Below are 24,035 nucleotides of genomic sequence, written 5' to 3' on the forward strand. Positions count from 1 at the left end.
GAACCCAAGAGTGTAAGCTGTTGAAACTATTTCTTAAGAAAGAGGAGGAAAATATCTGGAAAATCTCAGGAGTTCAAGATGAATCATCTTGGGTCCATCTGAAGACAGAAAAACTGAAAAACATGAAGGAAAAGCAGACACACAATTGCTTCAGACATCTGCGCTGACTGTGGAAACACGGGAGAAAGTGCAACAGAGGTGTGAATAATTTAATCATTTCTCAGTGATCAGTTCCTTCAGTAGATGTTAATATTGAGGAATGGAACTTTCTGACCCATTTAAAGTGTTTTCCTGTTTTCTGCTTTTCTCTGAATTCAAAGAAATGCAGAGTGAAAGTGTATATTTTTTAGGATGGATCTTAATGGATATAAAAGAGTTTTGAGAGCTGACGTTAATGCAGGCTTGGGAAGCATTAACATGTTGTTGCCTTTCTGCTTTAAAAGGTAAAGGCACCATGGTGGAGCCATAACAATTAAAAGCAGCTCATTAATTGAAACTATGACAGTGGAAAACTGCATGGTGGCTATTTGTGGCAGTGCAGCATGGTCTCATTCTGTCTAGGTCTGAGTTATCTGATTTTTTTTTACTTTGCAATTGTCTTCTCTGCTTTCAGAAGACCATTTAACAAGTGAAGCAGAGACGTAGCCTGAGATAAAATGCAAGGATTACCCAGGAACTAGACTGTAGATCAAACTGCCTTTGCAACAATATGAAGTCTGCTGAGCTTCAAGCACAGAATAATTTCTTTAACAAAAAGATATCAAAGATATCAATTATTGTTCAATATTATTATTAAAATACTAAAAAATTCTAACTTTTTTTTATAAGCATATATAACCGATCAGATTAAAATATTCCATCAATTAATATTTGAGTGAATTCAACTTCACTGGAAAGATTCTCAACAGCATGAGACCCTGGTCAGCTATATTACACTGCCACCTAGTGGCCAAAAATGCCACAAACCGTGACATGAAATCCTAGACACACTCACTAGCCATTTAATTAGTTACACTTTGTTAGTACTGGTTTGGAGCTTCTTTTGCCTTCAGAGCTGTTTTAATTCGTTGGTGGCATAGATTCAGCAAGGTGCTGGAAACATATCCCCCAAGATTTTGTTCCATGTTGAGATAACAGCATCACACAGCTGCTGCAGATTTGCATCCATGGTGAAAATTTCCTGTTCTCCCACATCCCAGTGGTGCTGTATTGGATTGAGATCAAGAATCTAGATTGAGATGATCTCACCTTTGTAACACGGTGCAGTAGCCTGCTGGAAGCAGCGATCAGAGGGTTGGTACATAAAGGGATGGTCATGGTCAACAACAATCCTCAGGCAGGCTGTGGTGTTTAAACAATGCTCAGCTGGTTCTAAGGGGTTAAGAACATTTCCCCACATCATTACACCACCACCAGTACCATGAACCTTTGATACAAGGCAGGATGCTTTATTTTGTTTACACCACATTTTTTGATATCTGTGGTTTTATCACACATAAATAATACTAAATAATCAACACTATGTTTTCTAGTGATTCTCACTGAGTTCTTTTGCTCTGATGTAATATTCACTTTCAAATTAAAAGTCACAACAACAACACAGCTCAACACTGCCTAATCATCTTCTTATGGAACAATACCATCATAAACAGTTCTAAATAAGCATTATCACTGTGTTTTTAATGAGTAGTTTAATTATATATTAAGTGTTGCATTAAAGTGAGAAAAACTGAAGATGGCTTTCTTTTCCTTTATTTTGGTTTTAATGAGCACCAAAAACATTTAAATAATTCAGTTCTGGCCACTGAGCAGTCATGTGTGGAAGATGCTGAGACGTCAGGCACCACGTTAGAGTTCGCTGTGCAGCAGGACTTTGGCTTTCTTCATGTTGTCGGCCACTGTGGACAAAGAAGGGACAAATAAGAGCAAGGCCTGCAGCGCTCTTACATGAGTGAAGTAGTTCAGAAATGAAACCTAAACCTAAGCTGCAGGTGCTACTTTTCCATTACTACACATTTAATGGCTTCAACTTCTTGTTTTAAATATTTTTTTTTCTTATGGGGTTTGTTTAAGAGATGGGAGATTTACTTTGTGCTTTTTAAATATATCTTGTTTGAAGTTTTTTAAGGTTATTGGCAGGGCACGGTGGCATCGTTGCCACTGTTGCCTCACACTCACTCCATCGCCTGGCTGGGGCCTTTCTGTGTGCAGCTTACATGTTCTCACTAGGTACAGTCCAAAGGGTTAGGTTAACTGGTGATTCTAAATTACCCATAGGTATGAATGTGAGTGTGAAAGGTTGTCTGTGTCTCTGTGTTAGCCCTGCAACCTGTCCAGGATGTAGCCAGATGGGATACACTCTAGCCAACTCTGATGGATGACTCTTATTGTGTTTAGATTTTAAATATATTAAAGACAAATGTCTCTGGGACCAACAACCACAAGGTTTGGACCTAGAATAACTCCCTGAATGATTTACAGTGACACAACAGTAATCAGCAAACACATAATGAATGCTGGTGCTTCAAGTGTGTTAATTGTGCTTTTAGTTTCCAAAGCCATGATTTAATGATTATATATCAGGAAGAAACAGTGTCACATACCTCACTTGCCTTCTCTTTTCCTCCTAAAAAATTAACTCTTCGTCTTTGCACTGCATTTGCAAAACTCCCACCTGTTTGGCTACTAGTGCTACAAGTCTGCTAAAGTTTCTCACTAACATCCACACGGAGCTCAAAATTCTTTCTGTCAGAACAATCTCATAAAAAAACTTAGTCATTTCTGTCAAAATATTGAGGAAGGGATACAGGGATTCAAGCTGTGGGGGATTAGTGTGTCTGCAGTCTGCTGACAGGTGAGCTGTGCAAACTGTCATTAGAGAGAGTGAACAGTCACTCACGGTCCTGGATGTCACTCGCTGTGTAGGTGTAGAGGTGGTTGCTGTACTTTCCTGTAATGTCTGTGCGCACAGTCATGGTTGGATCTGTAGAAAAACCACACACATGAACAGCTCAGAAAAGTAATCAGTATTATGTGACAGCTGATGTGCATTTTGTAAACTGAATGTGGTTCTGTAAAATTCATTATCTAAAACAATGAGTGAGAAAGCAAAAAGAACCTTGGGACTATCCAAACCATTAGATCTGGCAGGGTTATGCATGCTTTTGTTACATCTAGACTGGACATCTGTAATGCACTGTAGACTGCAGTTAGTCAGTCATCTCGTGCTCATTTACAATTACTTTGAAATGCTGCAGCCAGATAACTGAAGGGACAAGAAGGAGAAGTACTCCAGTGTTAGTGTTAGTGGCCTTTCACTGGCTCACCGTGCATTACAGAGACTCCAGCATGAAGGGGTGCTGTTTGTATTTAAAGCCTGGTTTAAATGGTTTTATTCTGTGCTATGCATGTATCTCTGTTCAACCTCAGACAAGGAAAGTAAACAATCTGTTCTTCTATATTGAAATTATATTAATAATGTAAGAATTTACCAACAAAGAGGATTCTGGGAACATAGTAACCGTCAGGTGCCAGATTCTTGTCCGAAGTCTCTTCCTGTGTATAACAATATAGTACACATGATGCACATGATTTTAATAATAAAATAATTATATATATATATATTCTGCATATATAACATATCTTTAATTACCACCACGTTGAGCATGATGAAATCCTCTTTTGCCATTTTCTGGATAGTCTTATCCGCAACAAATGCCTTCTTCAGGTCTGTTGAAATACTTTGGTTTAGTATTATATTTAGACTGGCTCTCAAATAATTATGAATGAATTATGAATTATATGATCTGGAAATATTAATAAATGTATTCTGCCTAGAAAATGTCAGAAGGAGGTAAAGCCTGTTGAGTTATTACAGACTGCATTTATAAACTTGCCTAACAGGTCAGAAACAAGTCTGGCAGGTTGGACCTTTAGAATATCTGTGTTGAGCATTCACGTAAGGGAATACACAACACACTATAAATATATGAATCCTGTCTTGTTAAAATGAGGACACATTACTAATAAAAAAATATATGCAACTTGCTGCAATCAAACGAAATGCTTCAGTATTCTGAGACTTTCAGAGGGAGGATGCAGAACGGGCTGCTTTTGGTCCACCCTAGCAAAACTCAAAATTTAGAGCCAGACTTCACTCTGTAGGTGGTCGTCATTGTTTATGGGTTAAGAAATGCCAGTGGAGACTTCCACTGAGCTTATTTCACAAAACCAGCTGAGTGATTTATGAACATAACTCTCACATACTTCACTGCCTGCTTTGTGGGTATTACAGAATGCACCCATTGTGTTCCCCGTGAAAACAAACAAGCCCAAGTCTGGGTGAGAAAGACAGCGCAGGAGGTGCAAGCCTATATTTTTTAATATATATGTATACTTAATAAACCAAAGTAGCAGCAGTACCTTTACTGTGTGGGCAGTTGTCTTTATGATGAATGACCATGAGAGGTTTCTGACTGTGAGAGCAAAACCACAGAGAAAGAACTCAGTACATTCCAAAACACAATAAACACAGTGAAGGGTGTGAAGGCAGTCTTACACAACCAAATGCCTTAGAAAGCAAAGTCCCCGTGCTGGATTTAGAGACAGATGAAGATTAAAGCAATAATGTGTTTCCCTTATGGAAAAGTAATGGAGCATCATTCCAACGCAGAAAGACACAACAAAGGAACAGACTTATCCAAACAAAATAAACTGACATCCAGCACTTTTACCCAAGGTTTAGAGTCCTACCTTTTGGCCATTTTTGCTAGGCCATCTTCATAATTTTGGGCCCAGTTAATACCACCTCCCCATCCTGCAGGCAGGAAATAAAAATACAGTTTTAAGTCAACAAAACTGCTGCATGTTGCCAGTATATTAACTATGTTCCCAAACAAGCAAAGTTCTGACTTTATTATGTCTGACAGCTATAAATGATCTTATGCAATGGTTCTTTAGACATTAACTGGAGCTGTGCATATTGAAAAAAGGAGATTTGCCCACCTCTTGACAAGGACTGACTCTTCACTTTCTTTTTAGCTTTCTGTTCCCCAGCACTGGCACAGAGGCCAATGAGCAAAGCAAGCAAGACCCAGCGAAGCATCGTTCCTTGTCCTTTCAGAGAGCTGCTGTGAAAGTTGGCAAATGAGTTCCATTGAAATTCAGTGACATTTATACTTAAATACAAAACACAAATCAGTTTTAGCTTGACTCACATTTGACAGATATATAAAGCTGCACTGACTCACCAAACACGCCTAACTAGGATTCACAAGGCGGTATGCAGAGTAACAATGAAGCCAAAGGAGCAAGCAAGCAAGAATTCATTAATGGTTCCACCTGAGACCATGTAAGTAAAATGGTTTATAAGCGGTAATTCTACACATAGTTACCACACTTGTATTTGTAAGGGGGGGGAAAAAATCAAGTCTGAATTTATGTGAAAAAGTGTAATTTGAAATAATTATAATTAAACCCCCACCAGTTCCTTAATTTACAAACCTTTTTCAAACTTTTAGTCAGGCATCTAACCATTTGAAAGAAATCATAATACTTTTAAAAGTCAATGAAGATATTCAGGTAGCAGGTAAATGTCTTACCTCGTCAATATGAAGCAACAAGCATCTGCTCTGACCCTCCTATGTGCGCTCTCTTTTGTCAGATTTTTTTTTCCTATCGAACTTGTCAAACAGGTATATCATAATAGGCTTAAAAAAACAGAAGAAGCACGCACATGCGCACAATTGTGCTGTGTAGTGGGATTACACCAGCAGATAGGGAAGCTAGCATTAATTTGGCTATTATCCCTTCTGTAAGTTTAAAAACATATATCCTTTATGGGCTGTTAGATGAAACTCGAGTCTATGGATTGAGAATAAATAAATAAATTTAACTAAATCAAAATAACTTTTTATTTTAATTTAAAATTTCGTTCTCTTAAAAAGTGTAAGCCTGAAAGTACAGTTGTTTCTAAAACTGCTTTCTTTCTATGACTCTTCCGCGTGTTGGTATAGAGGAAACTCCCACTCCATGCCAGAATAAAGACAGGGATATATGGCCCTTTTTTAGGCCATTTTTATTTTTATCCTGGCCATTGTCTCCACAACTTATAGGACAGGCAGCGGAGTATTTTTTCTAAAACGAATTGATTTCTGTTGTTGCAAATACTGATACCGGAGCTCGGTCCAGTGTAAAGGAATAATTCTTTCCACCTCTGCAATCCCCAGTACTGTCATCTTTATAATCTCGCTTCCAAAACTTACAGTTTATGAATGCCCTGTTTTATTTTGTATGTATATTGAATGCTTTTATCTAGTTGTTGCTCTATATAACCACGCTGTTCTGTTTTGGCGGCTATAATAAAGAATTTTCTATCTACTTAGCCTAGCCATTTATCTAGCCGATTGTTAGTTGTTGCTATGGACACAAAGAGAGCGCTTAGCAACAGTAAGCCTTTGGCGCAGGCGCAGTCCTTTTTAATGATGCACTGTGGGATTGCAGGACATAGACATAGCAACCAGGCGACAGAGTCACTAAGTTTTTCACTCTTAGTTAGTTTCGTGTATTTGTTCTTGATTAAAAGTACTTATCTTGGCTTTTTATTTACTACCATGAATGCGGCAGTGGTGAAAAAGACCCAGGACACGCTGGGCAAAGTGATAAAGAAGCCGCCGCTCACCGAGAAACTGCTAAGCAAGCCTCCTTTTCGATACCTGCACGATATCTTCAGTGAGGTGAGACTCAGCTGCTGACATTACACTCGAGAAAGCAAAGTGGATTTTATTTAAGGGGCACGACACTCTTCTTCTCAGAAGCCAAGCCTAATGCCACTTCTAAGTTAAAAACACAGACACAGGAGCTAGTTAGCCAGCTAATGCATAAAGGTTAGCAGGAAGCTAACCAAGTAGGTTCGCGAATATTACGGAACATTTTGTAAGCTCCAATTTCTGCAACTTCAGATTGTCAGTAACACTAATCCTGATAGTCAAGGGGTGCATTAGCAATTCACTTAAATGACAGGTTGCGCTTTATTTAATGTGGTGGGTTAGCAAGTGAGCTAGTTGTTTCAGCAGCGTCGTCTTGTTGCTAGGCACGACCTGAGCCCACACACGAATCAACAAACCGTTTTCCCCGCTGTTGGCTTAAAGGAGGGCACCTGCCAGCTAGGATGAACCTGTGCTAGGTTCTTGAATCCGTCACGTTGAGAACACAGATGCTGATCAGCTTATGATTACAGCTAAAAACAAGCACAGGCTGTGCTATAATTGGTGCCTCTTCTTTGATTTCCCTTCATTTTTTTTAAAGCTACTCGCAAGCCATGCATATATGATGAAGTTATAGCCGATGTCTTTCTGGTGTTTGCCAGGAAGATCTGTCTTCCGTGGCCTAGAGTAAAACACAGTAAAATGTCTGAGTTCTTGGCAGCTCAGACTCTTCAGTAACCCACAGCAGCTTTTACTCTCAGATGAAGAGAAGTGCAGATACAGATCAGGGTCAGCTACGTACTCTAGTATTTTATGTGCATTAGAAAAGCAATTGTACTACGTGAAAGTTTTCTGGTTCAGAATGGGTCTAGGTTGTGATTACACCTGGCACTTCTGACACAGAAAATAGAAACGCTTTTATTGTCCTGACTCCCTATGCGCTCTTTTCTGTTCTCTTTCCTCTGCCCCTCCCTGAGCATGCTTCTGTTGGAGGATTCCTGTTAAAAGGGAGTTACTCCATCCTACTATCACAAAGTGCTTGATCATAGGTGGTCACTTGATTGTTGGAGTTCTTTAACACTGTAGGTTATAACCTTGCCATGAGGGAATTTGGAGTACACAAATAAACTTGAATTGAATTGAATACTGTTTCTCTAAGCCATTTTATAAAGGCCAGTACTTAAGTACATGCATGAGAGAAGTAACAGGCAGTATAATGGGATGAAAGGAAACAATATAAGTACAGTAAAGGTGATTTTCCTCCTCAGAACAGTTTTGCCCCTCCCTTAGTTAGATAAATCTCATCATTGGCATTATGAAATCTAAGATTGCTGGAATTTTAAAAGAAAAGACTAATGTCTAATGTGTAAACAAAAGAGGCTTTAGTAAACCTCAAAGGAAAAAAACTTTCTCAGTTTTTAATTTTTTTAGGTTAACTGCCATCTGTTTAATTAAGAGTCAGAAATAACAGGACGATATATGAATGTATTCTAATGTTATCTGTAGCCACCCTTCCAAAGATCCATTCTGAGTAAGTACAACTGCTGCTATAGTATCATGGTTCTTTAAACACACACATACACACACACAGGAAACACTGCATCATCTCCACGGTCTGTTGTCAGTGTCCTGTTGTAAATACACTGCTGATCTTTATGATCAAACTTGTTTTGCTCAGTTGCGGCTTCTTTCATTTTCTTTTTCAGCATTTTATATGCACAGTTGACTCCTTTTACATAAGGTGTCAAGCAGAGTAAAATCTGTTACGCTCTTCTCAACAGAGGTGCCAACTCATTCTCACCTGTTCAGCAGTCTTATATTTCACTCCAGATTCATGCATATTTGATAAAGGGAAGAGTGTCGGCATGTTCGACTCCCCTCCTCTGACTAGGAATATGTCTGAATATGACTGTAGGACATAAACTGTTAAATCTATAAATGTTTTTTTTGTTGTTGTGTTACTTTAATGTTTAGGTTAATTCTCAGCAAATATTGTTTTTTTTAGCTCACAGGTGAAAAGCACTATTCCTGCACATACATGCAAACAGACTTTGGAGTGGACTTCTCGATGTACAGAAGCTAAAAATGGCATATAGTTGTAGTTTCATGTCTGTTTAAAACAACCTTTTTCCCACCATTTTCAGGTCATCAGGACTACTGGTTTTATGAAAGGCCTGTATGAAGAAACCGAAATGAAGTCAGACAGTGTAAAGGTACGTCTGTTTGACAGCTATGCTTATTAATATGACTAATTACAGTCTTTCCTCGATTTTAATCAACTTTTTAATACAATGGTGTTATGTCCTAAGAAGCAGCCTTGCTCATTTATGAGGTCACCCAGGCATTACACAGGACCGTGTGTGTGTGGCGGGGGGGGGGGGGGGGGGGGGGGGGGTAACCCTACCCTACCCGTTGTCTGTATAACACGCTCTTGAGAAGGAACGTCTGCCAGTATGTGACAGAGAGAGCATGTCAAGGTGTCAGAACTCAAGGCTGGTGTTGGCAAGTTGACCCCAGATTAAAACTGGATGGGAGGATGCTACAGCTGGAGGAATCTACTCAGTTAATCTAATATAAATGGTGTTTTTAAAAACTTGATTCCTTGTGACCCAATCGTCACAGTAGCAATCTGCCACTGTAAAGCATCCGAGTTAAACTTAAACACTGTTAAAATTTATTGAATCGTGTTGATAGACTCACATAAAAGTATCCAACCTTACATTTCCAAACCCTTCATGGTTATAAATAAATAAGCTTGCTGGATATCAGAGGCGTTTAAGACTCAAGTCGAACAGCTTACAAGAAAACAAAAATGTAAAGTTTTGGTAAAAGCTCATTCAGACATTGCTCTCTGTTGTGAAATGCTTAATCATAAGGCTTAGGCTGATATTGTTACTGTCATCTTTTAAAGACTTGCCTATCACTCTTTTTCTCTACTTTTTAATCTCAGCTATGTATGTTATTAATTTATTTGAATAGAGATTTCATGAAGGCATTAACACTGGAAAGCTCACCCTATTAGATGCTACACAGAAGGGCCAGGTGGTTGCACCAGACACACGTCCTTATGTTACGCAGTTGGCAGCCTTCTCAAATGCAGCAGGCCGATGGACCAGACGGGCTGTTTAGCTGGGTGATTAGTCTAGAGTAAGGTCTGTTTTATTAACATGCAAGAATTAAATCAAAGGAGGGCTGTGTTTTTGTCTGTTCTTCCATTATGGAAGATGGTCCTTGTTAAAAATCCAGGTGTTCCATCTCACCTTTTGTCTGCCTTATTAAAACCAAGACTGATTGGCCCTTTGAGGTTCAGGATTTGAAAGCTAACAATTATACTCTACAAATAGCACAGTCACATTTACAATGTGTGGCAGACTAAGATTCACACCCTGCTAAGTAAAGTATACTTACTGTAATGTAAGTAGCATTATGAAGAAAATAGTGGTGTCAGAGTTACAGGGTCGTCACAAATGGTGATTATGGGCCAATTATAGTTTATTTACACATGCTATTTTATACAGGACTTGCTCATCTACGGCAGAAACAACTTCAGCCGATCTCTGCAAAGATCCACATTTCTCAGATGGTTTAATCATCCTAAACTGTGTCAAAAAATGAATCTCGTTGGAGTTATCTCCTGTGCATCCTTTTTCTTTCTAGGATAAGGACTCAAAAATAGCCTTCCTTCAGAAAGCAATTGATGTTGTGATGCTGGTCTGCGGCGAGCCCCTGGCAGCAAAGCCAGCCCGCATTGTAGCCGGCCACGAGCCTGAGAAAACCAACGAGCTGCTGCAGGCCATCGCCAAGTGCTGCCTCAACAAGGTCTGTCTTATCGGGAGATTACACACTCACGCTGAAAAGCTAAATTAAGAACGCACTCTTATTTCACCAATTTATTCATTTTTCATGTTGTCTCTGTCATACCCGAGACACAAATAAAACTAGCTCGCCATTAAAAGGAAAATGAAGTATGTGTTATTTTTCACATCCAGATATTGTTCGATTGGGAAAACTGTCTGGCTGCCTCAGGGAGACATTGAAAGTATTTAATTGAACCCTGGAGATTGAGTGTAAATAGATGAGCAGATGTCTGGGGTTGTTGCTCCCTCTTAAATGTATGTATGTGGTTACAATTGCAGTAGTAATGGTATTTAATGGCAGCAAACAAATTAAGAACAACAACAACAAAAAGTAAAGCGAATTCCCACAAGCCTGACATTGATTTTAATGAATAGTATGAGCCAGCAAAGACAGCTGGTCCGATACACACGTGCCTACAAATCTAACAAAGATACCAAGACAAGAATTTAATGCTAAATATTTCTTTCCTCGTTTAAAAACTAATAAATGGGCTGTTTTTCCTGAATTGTGTTTATTTTATTTTTTTCCCCTTCAACCGGAATCTCAGAGTTTTCAGATTTAAGGTTCAATCCAACCATAAACTTTCTCCTTTTCAGTTTGTTTAGGGACACTTTGGAAGCGTGGATGCTGTTTAAAACTGTACAGTGAGTTTTACTGTATCACACTGTCTGGTCCTGTACATTTAACTGCAGATGTCCAGTGACGACGCAGTGAAGCGAGTGCTTAAAGGAGAAAAAGTGGACATTAAAACCAAAGCCAGTACCTCTAGGTCCCAGGACAAGGAGAATAGGGAGGGACGGGAACATCATGTGGATAGAGAGGTGAGTCTTCAACCCATTAAATAATCTTAACACTTTCAGACATATTGATGTTTTTTCAGATGTCCTCAGAATGTATATTTTAAGTTTCACGCCAAAATACTGCAAAGAATTTTTTTGTAACACACCTCAGTGTCTGTTTTATATTTACATTTTTCAACAGGACTTAAAAAATGATTAGGCCCACTGTGAATTGCATTATGTTCACTGTTATTTATTTCAGGAGAAGAAAAAGATCACAGAGCGCAGCAGCAGCCGGGACCAGAAGGACCCAGACCAGCCCAAAGAACAGGAGAGCCGACGTAGAGATGGAGAGAAAGAGCACCGTCGTGACAGAGAGCGCTCAGAAAAACACCACCGCACTGAACAGGACCGCCATGCGAAAGACCGTGACAAGGACAAGAGTCGAGACCGGGAACGAGACAAAGACAAAGGACGAGTCAGGGACAGAGACCGAGAGAGAGATCGAGACAGGGAAAAGGACAAAGAGAGAGACAGAGAAAAGACAAGAGAGCGAGATTCTCACAGAGACAGAGAGAGAGACAAGGAAAAACGAAGAGATCGAGACAGAGAAAAAGAAAGAGAACGACACAAAGATGGGGATGAGAGGAAGAGAAGTGGAGAGAGCGGAAACAGCAAGGTATGTTTGCATCAAGGACAGCACACGTTTCCCTTTTTCAGTCGCCGTTTCAGCTTATCTCCCACTTGAATACCTGTTAACAGGTGCATGTATAGAACATGTTAAATATACAGCGTGTGACTGAACGAGTAAATGAAAAACAACAAAATGTAGTTCTTACAGTGTTTGTGTGTGCATTCAGGTCAGATTATCAGAGGAACAGCAAAAACCATCCCCTGAAGAGCCCATTAAAACAGCCAAACCTGCGGTAAGTTCTATATTTTCAGACATTTGACAAATAAAATCATTTCTGAGTTTCACAGTGGTGCAGAGGTTTCATTCGCTTACGATTGAATCCTGACACATCACACAGGTTCATGAACTATTCTAATTTCTTTTCTGATTTTTTTTGCCTCTTATTCTTGCAAGGAACCAAATCCAGCTGAAGAGGTATTACTGCAGACGATTTAGTTTTTGAATGTAGTGGGTGGCTAGCTGCGTGGTTAAGTACTACTTTGGGCTGTAGTGTGGCAGACTGTGTTCCCTTACTCAGTGTGTAACTGATACATGTGATGATTGTGTGTGTGTGACTCATATTCTTTGTCTTCACAGCTCACAGAAGCAGCTGAGAACCAGGTAAAAACTCATTGAAAAATGTCTCAGTGGGATTTCTTCATTTCAGATACCACTTTTTACCAGTACAGTTACAAACCTTATGATTCTACTGTGTTTAAATAACTCCTGAGCTGTGTTACAGGAAGTGAATCCCCATGTTTCAGTTGTTTAGCTGGAGAATAAATGTTTGAATGTCTGAGTTTCGTATTTCTCCTCTAACACATCACAAGATGATGTCTTGGTGTGGCAGTGTGTTTGTACTGTCGCGTGTTGTTCAGTTCAGTGTAAAGCAGGGTTCACAGCTGGTTGACAAACACGATAAATTCTCGGTCTGCATTTCTAGCTTTGCTTTGTTCTTACTAATCTTTCCTACATCTCCCTCGATATTGTTGCGGTCTGTTTGGGTCAGATATAATCTTAATGCCTCTGCAGTTATTATATTAAATGTCTGGTTTTGAAACTTTTGCACCTCGACACAGCCTCTTTTGTTTTTCAGGAGGGACGCAGCCCTTTTTTCTGTGTTATGTTAAAATGTTACTACATGACAGATTTCAGTTTTCAGATAGTATAATTAATTACATTTACATCTGTGTGTGCTTGTCTTCAGTCATCCTTTTTTTTTCTTTTTTGTTTTTTCCTTTTATCACAGTCTGAGAGTCCAGTGAGAATACCTCGGCCTGCATCTGCCAAGGGGCAGCGGCGAAGACCCAAAATGGGAGATCAAGGTGACACCCGGCACCCCCTCCTTCAGCTTTATTCATCAACAGCAAGAATATACATTTAATAATTAATAAAAATGTGGCAGAAAGACTTTTTAGTATGATAGTTTCCTTTTTACGCTTCAATAATAATAAAGTAACTTGCTCATTCGCCTTGCTGGGAGACGAGGGTGGGGGGGGACTTATAGTAGGTTTAATAATTATTCAACCATCTATCCTTTCTCTTCTGCTTATGCTTTTCAGGGTTTACATTGTTGTGTAAGTAATAAATTATTTTATTTGTTTCCCTGCAGAAGAATCTGACAGTGAAGGAGGTAAGTGCTCGCTCTCTTTTATGAGCTCATTTAAAGAAAACCAAAGTTTTTAAGTTATTCCATGAAATCCTTCCCTTAAAACAAGGTAGACATAAAAGGTTAACTCAGATACTGAATGAACATTAATTGTGTCCATAAATCAGATGAATTACTCTTGCAGTGATAACACCTTAAAATAAACCTTAGCAGATACATTAACTACCTCTGCGGTGACAGTAGAAGGTATGAAATAACTTGATATTCCAGTCTGAGTAACAAAGTGAGTGCAGTAACTGAGCCAGTGACTGAATGACTCGCTTACTGTTTAACAACGATAATATTTTTTTTTTTGTTAAAGCCTCTGAACAAGTCGTTCAGGTTTGTTTGTGAAGGTCAATATTAAATACAGTGTTTCAATGGGACACCTAACCCAACCCAGACTCACCTGCGTGCAAATGAATAGGAGCCACACCTGTGGGAAAAGATAACAGCAGGACAAATACCCCATGAAGCAATCGTCATTTATAGAAATTCCAGCCAGTCTTCACATTTCTGCAGAGCTACGGTAAAAATGCACCTTTCTAATCGCAAGCCAGCAAGTTATCTGTCTGTGGAAGCTTTGACACTGAGATTTTAAAGCCGCATCCTGTGTGCTGTACCACCTGCACCAGGCAATAATCTGTCCTCTGTAGCTGAGATTTTTGCACCTGTTTTGCTTCTGACTGCACTCTGTTTGAAAGAGAGGTGTAGTTTAGTTTGGTGTGGTCAGAAATCACAATAGCCTCACCCAGCAATGGTGTCATAGGAGCTTTAACTATACATCTGTGCATCAGGTCAGCGTTTAAGCCACTGGAGATTTGAAAGAATAGGAGCTGTAGTTGGTGCTAAACAAGTTTTTAAATCATATCAAAGATTTGTTATGTTATGCAAAGCTAATTATTAGCTGTTATTTTTCTTTAGCAGATGGAGATGTTCATTTATCCCAGAGACCTGTTCCTCAAGAAAATGGAGAAGTTGGAGGATCGTCAGCGTCATCTGACATGGCTTCCAGGTCTTTAAAGTTAACACTGTCACTAATGAGCCACTGTGCATGGTCACATGCAGAAAAATGCTGCTCAAGTTAATGGGAAAAACTAGATGATTTCTAGACGCGAGCCGTATTTGTCGATGTTTGGAAGGTCTGAGAAAAAAGAACAGAAGAAATTTGAGAGAAATGCTTCCTTGGACTTTTTCTGAGGTGCTTTATCACAGTGTACTGAGGAAAAGGGAAAAAAGTCACTCTGTGGCTGTTTTAAGGTTGGAACTTCTTTAGGACACATGCCTGAAGATCCTGTGGGATGAAACATTGCTTTTGCATGTTTTAGGAATTAAATGATCAAATTAGAGCCAAATATTGTCCGGGCTTTTTCCTTTTCTAAAAAACATATTGACTTTTTTTAGCCTGACACCTAAAAAATGTTTGCTCTTTTCTAATGCTGGTCCACACTTTGGACCTGTTTACTCACCACAGGGGAACCAGGAAGTGTTTATGATGTCCACTCTACCAGCATGCCTTATCTTAAAGGTGCCAGTCATTGTGTTGCTGACACTTGAGGGTGCTGAGCTCTGCACGATATGACCATATCATGCAATGTTATGTGCAAACCTCCAGCAGACTTTACAGTTTAGATTATAAGAAGAGGAAACGATTTGATTGGTTGGTGGAACAGCTGTGGTGCAGCAGCATCTGTTGCTGTTCTCAGTTTTGTTTATAAAAACAGGTAATGTAAAGCTGTCTTTTAGATTATAGTTGATCATTATTTTTCTTTTCCATTCTTCAACAGTAGACAAATAGCACGGCCCAGCAGTGCTCGCCCAGCACCTCCTCGAGTCAAGAGACAGGAAAGCTACACTGATGCGAGCCCGGCTGAGAGGTGATTTCATCATTCATATTCATTAATGTTTCTTATGTTCACATTATGCTGTGTGACATCATTCTTAGCCTAGTCTAGTTCCTACTAGTGGTTAAGCCTATCTAAATGGTTTTTGAACAGTGGAGCAGTGCAGCAAGTCTAACCAGTCACACAGCAGTCAAGCAAGACAACATGAATCTCTCCTCTTCATGCTCCTGCCTTTGAAATCTTCTTTAGAGTGAGTCAGCCTCTTTGTTCGTCTTTAAGGCTCTCTAGTGCCAAGCCCTCGGCACCCGTCATCATGGATGGAAAAAAGATCTCGGAGGAAGATGAGGATGATGATGAACAGTTTCTTGTGGAGGAGGCAGTCCCTCCACCCTCAGGTGCTCCTGAAGTGGAGGTGGTGAGTGACTTGAACAGTAACTTTTTCATTGAAAAATCTAAGCAAGGAGTAGTTGCTATATATTCTGTTATTCTTATCTATTACAGGAACCTACCCAAGAACTAGACAAAGATGAGAAACACGGTACAGAGCTACATTTTTTAAAAATAAATATGTGTGTGTGTGTGTGTGTGTGTGTGTGTATATACATGTTTTTAATTCCAGTAATGCCTCATTTTCTCCTGAATCTCCTGAAATTACTTTTCTCTAACTGTAGGTGGCCTTGTGAAAAAGATCCTGGAGACAAAAAAAGACTACGAGTCGTCCCCGTTGTCCCTGAAATCTAAAGAACAGGTACGGACCGTGTAGAAGTGTTTCGCTTTTGTCCACTAGAGGGCAGTATTAGCCTAGCTCTTGCCGAAAAACTAGTCTCACCAAAAACCTGGGTTGAACCTTTCCACCATCTCTCTCAGTCATTCTTTCTGGAAAGCTTGCTCCTTGGGAACACGTTCTTACCACACCGAAAAAACACAGCGCAACCCTGGTTATTATCAAAAGAAAGATATAAACAAATGAAGTGGGGAGGTGTAATTGCACTGCCTCGAAACCACAAAAATGTTCCCCATCAGTGAAGCTGAAGGGCTAATAACCAAACAAGCAAGTATGGGCCTTAAAGGACCACACACACAATTAACACACTCATCAAGATGTCTGGAGCAAAATGAGCTTGTTTTCTTGGGTTGCCCCCTATCTTAAGTTACATACTGCTTTATTTTGTTGAAAGCATCTACAATCCTTGGAACAGCCTTTTTTTAGCTTGTGCCCTCTATTTTTTACACCTCTTTATACATATACGTGTTTTTTGGTGTGTGTTTTTGTTTTTTGGGGAGAGGGGGGTTTCACACAGATCAGAAGTGCTCAGTTTTATCTGGGTTTTTTATGTTTGTTTGTTTGTTAGTTTTTTGTTTTTCTCCTCTTTGACTTTTAGACTTCATAATATACACGACTGACCAGTTTTCTCAAGGTGACATGCTTCTGCCATTGCTCACGGTCGACATTTCCCCACAGTCAGCCTTTGTATCAGCCAGCGAGAGACTTCCATCAATATTTGGAGTATCAGACAGTGTGAAGCTTGCAGTTTGGTCTGTAGTCCGTGGCGTGAGGTGGTGTATGCTGTCTGCTTTGGGTGGTCCACTTCACTGAAGCATAGTCTTCAGCTGACCACCCTGCCTCTGGTGGATGCACTGTTTTGGCCTGTAACTCATGCAGAAACACCCTGCTGATCTATCTCTTCCTAACTGCGACCTCAGGCATTATCCCTCATAACTCACACCTGCAGGAATGTTTTGGCCCAGCTTTTAACAAACTTTACTGTTATGTGAGCGTGCACATGTGCAAACAGACACTCACAGAGGAAACATTCAGAATAGCCAGGCTCTTTGAGTAACGTGAGCGCACACTTGCAGAGATTATTCTAATTTTCTTAATGTAGCCTCCTCAGATTTCAGGGCCTCCAGTCTGTCATGCTCGACTCTCCTGTGTGATCTGCAGGGATGTCTGCACAGTCGAATGTTTGCCCCTCTGCCGCTATTGGCCTTTCCTCGTCAGCTGTATAAAGAACTATAATGACTTCCTTCCTGACATGAAAGGGTGGAGAGGTCAGCTTAGAGTAGATTTTTTTTCTTTTATTGTAATCACAGTAAAATGCGCAGGCACAAAAATGTAAATATTGAGTTTCTTTGGTGTGTGCAGTTTGAAATTACTGCTGCTGCAAGTGGTATTATTTTAATACCAGTATTTAAAAACAGTGTCTGAGTAGGTTGCAAGCCACACTGATTTAGCATCAGGCTCCGTACACACATCCTGGCCTTTTTGTATATTTGAAGTCTTTATTCTGTCCCCCTCGTTCTTTGTCAGTCCTAATTTAATTGTGTTCTTTCTCTGCTGATGTAAATAAAGGGAACACTTAAACAGCCAAGTGATTGTATTTTGCCGTGGCCCAGTGCTGTGTGCGTGTCTCAAGTATTTGCTGTATATTTTTGGGGATGACCTTCCTCATGACCTCTTGGTGGCCTTGTATATTATTCCGAGATAGTTCTCTTTTTATTTAGACAGAATCCGCTCCTTGCAACAGCTGCGTTTTCATAAGAATTTTTGTGTACTTTTTTTTTCCCCCATTAAATTAGCCTTGATGAAGGTTTGTAGTGTATAAATAAACCCCGTGGCATACAAATGGATGGCTGTTGAGTGAGAGTCACGGAGCAGGAGGGCCAGAATACTCTCTGCAGAATTGTCAAGAAAATAAATACTCGGCTCTCCAGACCTCTGTGTCTTCATAAACATGGAGCGTTTTTTGTGGAAACACGAGGAAATGACCCTGTGGCATTCCATTAGTCACATTACTTTTTTTAGAGGTCATATTGACAGGTTTTGGTCAGGTTTATGAGTAACCTACCTGAAGGCAGCTGAAAATTGTTTTCTGGCTTGACCTACACCTTGATGATATATTTAATACCTTCAAAGCCGTCGCTCCATGAGAACCTTTTAAAGATTAAGCAGCTTTTTTAAAGCTCAGTTTCCATTTTCCATTTGCTGCAGTACAGCCAGCGGTCCCCTGGAAGTTTCCTCTCACTTCACCTGACACCCCAGGGGTTTGCTCCTCGATGTCTCCCCAGTGGGCCACAATGACCTTCTAACAACATCCTGTGACCTCATTTTTTTTCCCTCCTTACTTCACTGACTTCAAGCTATTTTTATGATCTAGCAAGACCTCTGAATAGACTTTTAGGAAAACTAACCCCAAATCTCATTCTGTGATTACGCTTCCTGGCTCACCTCTCAGGTTTTTTACAGAAAAACAGCTGACATCTGCTGTGACGGTAATAACCAGGTTTGCGCTCTCTTCTAAGGAAGCTGATGTTACGCCATCAGTGACACAGCTCACGTCTAAATCATTGTTTTTCCAGTTAATCAGACCCTAAAGATTGCTGTGCCACTGACAGGCTCCATGTTTACAAGCCATTTTTCATGTCAGAGGATTCTTTGAAGAATGTTTTTCTCCTACCCCAGAAAATCCCCACAAGCGCTCCATAAATCACATTTTTGCATGCATTTCCTAATTAAGCTCATTAGGCATGTGATGACTGAGTGAATTTCACTTTGTATTGTACCTCACCATGTCATAATCAAGTGTTTGGAGATTTTCGGGTCTGCCGTCCCAACTTTTGAAGGAGGTTTTTAAATGTAATGAATGCAGCTCCATGGGACAGAGAAAACATTTAAACCTTCGAAAAACCTCCTAAAACCCCTTTCTTTTGAGTCCACAGCCACTTTTTTGGCATCAGCCAAAGGTCGTGTCTTCCTTTTGCATCGTGCTTTCATCGCTGTCTAAGATAATGGGAAAACCTGCCCCTTTCCTCCTTTCTCGCCCCTGCGCCTCTGCGGTCACCTTGTCTAAATATTGTTCTGTGATCTGGGTGAGAAGAAGGAAAACTCGGAGCACACAGGTCTCGCAGACACCGACGGACACCTCCATAAAGCTTGATTTATATCTACATGGACAGAGTGCACACGTACAAGGGGTCATGTTTTCATGCCAAGTTTTTTATTTTCCAACAGAGAAGAAGTGGTGGGGGTGTTGAGGTAGCATGGGGATGGCAAACAGAATGAAGCCATGGGTCCTGTCTGGGCTGTGCAGACCAAACCGCAGCCAGGCAGGCCGAATGAACCATAGAGTATTTGTCTAGCTGCAGGGTTCATGGTGCGCAGTGGAAAGCCACCCACCTTGTTGGGGGGGACCAGCAGGCCAAGGCATTTCAGCCCTCACACTCTTGCGCTACCACAAAGGAGCAGCACAGCGAGGTCGACAGAAGTGTGTGCTTTCCCTCTGCAAAGAAATGGTGGCAAACAATAATGTTTGATGTCATTTCTGCTGTGTGGTCTCGTCTAGTCGAGCTGCTTTTCAGAATTGTAATTAGTGAGGCGATTGGTTTGTTTTAAGAGGTGGCTTGATAAGGCAAAAGTTACATGTGCCAGCTACGCCAACCATATGTGCTCCGCTGCTCAATCGGGGGCGTGACAGACGGTGTGTTTGAATGAGGAAACTGTCATTTAGTTTGCACTGTGCTGCAAGTATGAATTCCTCTGCCTCGTGAAGGCAGGTGCTGCCATTTGTGAAGCCAAATAGCATAATTTGGGCCAAGCTTGAAAGGAGGCATAAGTGTAGGAGTTGTTACTTAATACTTTAGTAAAATAACCCCACTGCCACAGCCTGTTACTAAAATAAACAGGACTTAAAGACCAAGTTTGCTGGTGGGGGTTGTTCACTGTATGCTTCGTCTGATCCTCTGGTTGGTGTTTGTAGGTGTGTGTGTGTGTGTGTGTGTGTCTTTAAGGTTGCAGTTTGCAGTGCTTTCAAATTACGCACACACATTCAGGCCTCGTGAATCCCAGCTGAGCAAACATCCTTGGGTTTGCTCCTTACTGAGGGAGGTCCCTCCCTGATACCTTCCCCTCCTTTTCTCCATCAAGGGTCTGAGTGTAATTGGGATAGAGCGACCCCCACCCCCCCACCGCCCACTTTAGCCACACACCATACACTGGAAGCCTTCAGCAGCCAGTCAGCCCCGTCCTCCTGCTTTAACCAACACAATTCAGCAGCACCTTTGATCTTTATATATACAGCTAGGTTGGTAGAATTCCCGCCTAACATTTTTAGCCTTGAAATCCCAAACCGCTAAATGCAGCCCTGCTCTGGTTCTGGATATTTGAGACTTTGCTGAAAAAGGTGGAATTCCTAAAGAGGGTTTATTGTGTATTGGTCTGGGGACACACAAGTGATTTGTGTCTGTTTGAAGCATTGCTGAGTGGTAAATCGTCCCGCGTCGTCAGCTTGTGTGTGCTTAGTATCTGATGTTTGCAAGTTTTGTATTCAGTGTTTTTAATCCACCAGACCTCACCTGTCGTACCACCTTCCCTTTCAGAATTTGGTGTCTGAAGCGGCGCAGAAAAAGGAGCGGGATATGGTGACAAAAGAGATCGAACGGCTGCGCTCATCCATTCAGCTGGTGTGCCGTAGTTCCCTACCTTTGGGCAAGATCATGGACTACATCCAGGAGGACATGGATGCCATGCAGGCTGAACTGCTTTCCTGGCGGCGGGAAAACAAGGAGCACGCACAGGCCTTGTTGCAGGAGCAGAGGTTCGGTCGCTGAATAATCAACACACTTTTTAATCTTTGTGCTTTGTTTCCAACACCAGATCATATACACACACACACACACACGCACACATTTGTGATTCTAGCTATACTCTTTTTGTACTCTTACAGTCAAAAAAAAAGAAAGACTATCAGTACTTCACAAGCTGCTAAGTCGTCTTCTGCTTTCATGCACACAGTTATTGTATCCCTTCTTTGTGTGTGGGTCCTGCAGAGCGACAGATCGGGCAGTGGAGCCTCTTAAAGCTGAGCTAGCCGAGCTGGAGCAGCTGATTAAGGACCAGCAGGACAAGATTTGTGCTGTAAGGTCCAACATACTGAAGAATGAAGAGAAGATCCAGAAAATGGTGACTGGAATCAAGGTCTCCTCCAGAACCTGAACAAGAAACAAGATGCACAAAGAAAACCCCCAAAAACGCACTGAATATTCAGGCGGGAGTGGGTTCTCATTCAGAATAATGGTAAGGCCATTTTTCTTGGAGGTGTTGTGGAATTACGGGACCACTTTTGGGTTTTCAGACCAGGAGATGGTACCAAATATATTCCTACTCCACTTTAAGATATTGGTACGAGAAAGGGCCACTTGACGGTTTAAAGGTCTGAAACTGTTCCCAAAAACCTAGATGATGGATTGGAAAAAGTGGATGATGCTGGAGACGTAGCAGCTGAAAACACTGACAGATGAATGAATAAATAAATGCATCTTTATGATCTGCACACTAACCTAACCCAATCTTTGGCCCTTCTTTTGAAATGGTGCCTTTGTGCATTGAGCCAGTGCACAGCTCACAACTTGAACATTACAGCAGAAAGCTGCACATTCATCCACTGGACCAAATTTTAAATGTTTCCTCGTTCATTTAATCACCGAGTTTTTGAGGGCGTGGTGCACTCGGCATGTTATTCTTGTGAGCACTTGATATTTGACATGCAGTTTGACCAGAGTAGTGAGCAGACCCGTAACAGTAATTAAACATACTCACGGCACATCCAGCTGATTGAAACCAGGAGGAACGTTTAGATAGAACGTTTACATTTTCTACAAAACAATCAGACGCTCACAGAGAGGCCTGGAGTGTAGCTGATAACAACGCATGTTACATGAATGTAGTGTCTTGGCATGAATTTGTCCAGTAACATTTTCCAACCTTTTAACATTTCATTGACATTTACAGTTTTCATAAACCAAATCTATCTGTGTTAAATCGAAAAGAAGAAGAAGACAGCTCTGAAATTTTCTCTACAGCAGTTTCACACATTTTATTCAACCATCTGTGAGAACTGTCACAGTCAGCTCCGACATGAAACAGTCTTTACTCTGCCAGCTCACTAGTGCAAAGTCTGTGTAATGTCTGATGTCCCCCTGTGAGAAAAGTAGATGTGAGCGGTGATTTCTGAGTCAGTGAGTGTCACGCATCCTGCACGCTTTACCCAGAGCAAACTGTGAACCAAACTGTGAGCTCACAGTTGTGTGTGCTGCATGTGAGAGAGAACACCACCGACAATATCTGGAGTCTTCGTTCTTTAGCTGTTATCCGAAGGTCATGAGTGAAAACGGCTTGCGCTACTTTAAAAACACTCTTCCACTTTTGAGGCACTGCTGCACTTTGATTAGAGCTGTTTTAGAAAAAAGCTTTTTGCAATAAGCAATGTTCACACTCTGTCGTATTTCTAACTCTTTTATAAATACACTAAGCTTGTATACTTTAAAGGAAAAAAGCAGTGAGCATGCAGGGCAGCCACCATCTTGTACTGTCGTACTGCCAAACTGATAGAAAGTTTTGTAAGCTTTCTCTATACATTGAAAAATATGAATTCATATTTTTCTAGCTTCCTTTGCAACTCGTAAGAAATGCTTTGCACTAACATGAACATTGCTGGACTTGTTGGAAGTTGGATAGTAGAGATGAGAGACTGAAACAAGATCCTGCCTCAGTTTCCCTGAAAATGTTGTTATTGAAAAGGTGAAAAAAGAGTCATCCAAATGTGAATGAAACAAAAGTACAAACTTTGCGTGGCTGCTGAGTGAAAGTGCCGTAACCACACACACACAAAGTAATTTACAGTAATTTTACAGTTTTTAAGACTTGTACACAGCTTGTTATTCTGGTTGGTTCTGCTACACATTTTCTTCCCAGAAAACACAATTACACAGAAAATCACTGCTGGAAAATAACACTTCCTGTGAAATGTAGGTGATTTTGATGAATGGAATCCATTACACCTTTTCTCCATCATAACCACTAAACGCAGTTTTTTTCAAAACTAGATGCTTTATTTCATATGCGATTGTGGCGACTTGTACACTGCACAGCGACTCCCTTTCTCACAAATATTTACACCACCTAAATATTTATTTTCTGCTCAGACTAGGATTTCTGCCTGCCTTACCAAACCTGTGGGTTACCAAACTTGTGGCCGACACAACATGTGGGCTGGGAATCATTGGTGGAAAAATGAGGCTTGAAACTGTGTGTAGAACAGAAAGCCAGTGGGCAGACATTTCTAGGCTCTGATCTTAATTTAAACTGCATTCTTGTTTGTAAGGGGAAAAATATAATGTGACTGTCTTTAAAAAATGTGGCACTCTACATTTTAAGAAGGACTTATCAGGCAAAATACACTGTAGTCTGACTTATCTCCATGTTTATGTCAGTATTATAAAAATAATAAATTGGAAAACCTACAGGAAATGTTAGCATTCTGAAAAATCTCATTTCAAAAATCTCGTCTGGAAAAGTGGGAACCCGCATGCTCATTCATTATATTAAAAGGCTTTTTATCGTGTACACTATAAACTGTACATTATGTATATGTGGAGACTGTATCATAGTTCAAATAATTATATAATTTTGTAGTGGAGTGAAATAAATGGTTACATTGCAATAAAGAATTGTCTCATTTTTGTGTGTTTTTG

At 40.5% G+C, this 24,035-nt stretch overlaps 2 protein-coding genes across 17 annotated transcripts; one reads left to right on the forward strand and one right to left on the reverse strand.

Annotated features, from left to right (window-relative positions):
* Window positions 1-1,730: 1,730 nt before the first annotated feature.
* Window positions 1,731-5,694, reverse strand: agr1 (anterior gradient 1). 4 transcript variants are annotated; one of them, XM_005450438.4, is made up of 9 exons: window positions 5,601-5,677; window positions 5,250-5,340; window positions 5,005-5,126; window positions 4,753-4,816; window positions 4,423-4,475; window positions 3,653-3,729; window positions 3,492-3,555; window positions 2,900-2,983; window positions 1,731-1,898 (listed from the first exon to the last, which is right to left on the reverse strand). In XM_005450438.4, exons 3-9 carry the CDS (start codon window positions 5,102-5,104, stop codon window positions 1,849-1,851), a joined length of 492 nt encoding a protein of 163 aa, XP_005450495.1. In that variant the 5' UTR covers window positions 5,105-5,126; window positions 5,250-5,340; window positions 5,601-5,677; the 3' UTR covers window positions 1,731-1,848. The 4 variants fall into 4 exon arrangements, with proteins under 4 accessions (XP_005450495.1, XP_005450496.1, XP_003443344.1 ...); XM_005450439.4 differs by having other exon boundaries at window positions 5,005-5,129; XM_003443296.5 differs by lacking the exon at window positions 5,250-5,340 and having other exon boundaries at window positions 5,005-5,129; window positions 5,601-5,694.
* Window positions 5,695-6,452: 758 nt separating this feature from the next.
* Window positions 6,453-24,008, forward strand: traf3ip1 (TNF receptor-associated factor 3 interacting protein 1). 13 transcript variants are annotated; one of them, XM_019353272.2, is made up of 17 exons: window positions 6,453-6,734; window positions 8,849-8,917; window positions 10,362-10,523; window positions 11,255-11,383; window positions 11,604-12,020; window positions 12,202-12,267; window positions 12,429-12,449; window positions 12,612-12,635; window positions 13,264-13,339; window positions 13,627-13,647; window positions 14,587-14,677; window positions 15,450-15,539; window positions 15,756-15,921; window positions 16,008-16,044; window positions 16,178-16,254; window positions 20,883-21,100; window positions 21,333-24,008. In XM_019353272.2, exons 1-17 carry the CDS (start codon window positions 6,480-6,482, stop codon window positions 21,496-21,498), a joined length of 2,085 nt encoding a protein of 694 aa, XP_019208817.1. In that variant the 5' UTR covers window positions 6,453-6,479; the 3' UTR covers window positions 21,499-24,008. The 13 variants fall into 13 exon arrangements, with proteins under 13 accessions (XP_019208817.1, XP_025759700.1, XP_019208818.1 ...); XM_025903915.1 differs by having other exon boundaries at window positions 15,453-15,539; XM_019353273.2 differs by having other exon boundaries at window positions 14,590-14,677.
* Window positions 24,009-24,035: the final 27 nt, after the last annotated feature.

This window comes from Oreochromis niloticus, linkage group LG16 (genome assembly GCF_001858045.2).
Source record: "Oreochromis niloticus isolate F11D_XX linkage group LG16, O_niloticus_UMD_NMBU, whole genome shotgun sequence".
NCBI classification, from domain to species: Eukaryota; Metazoa; Chordata; class Actinopteri; order Cichliformes; family Cichlidae; genus Oreochromis; species Oreochromis niloticus.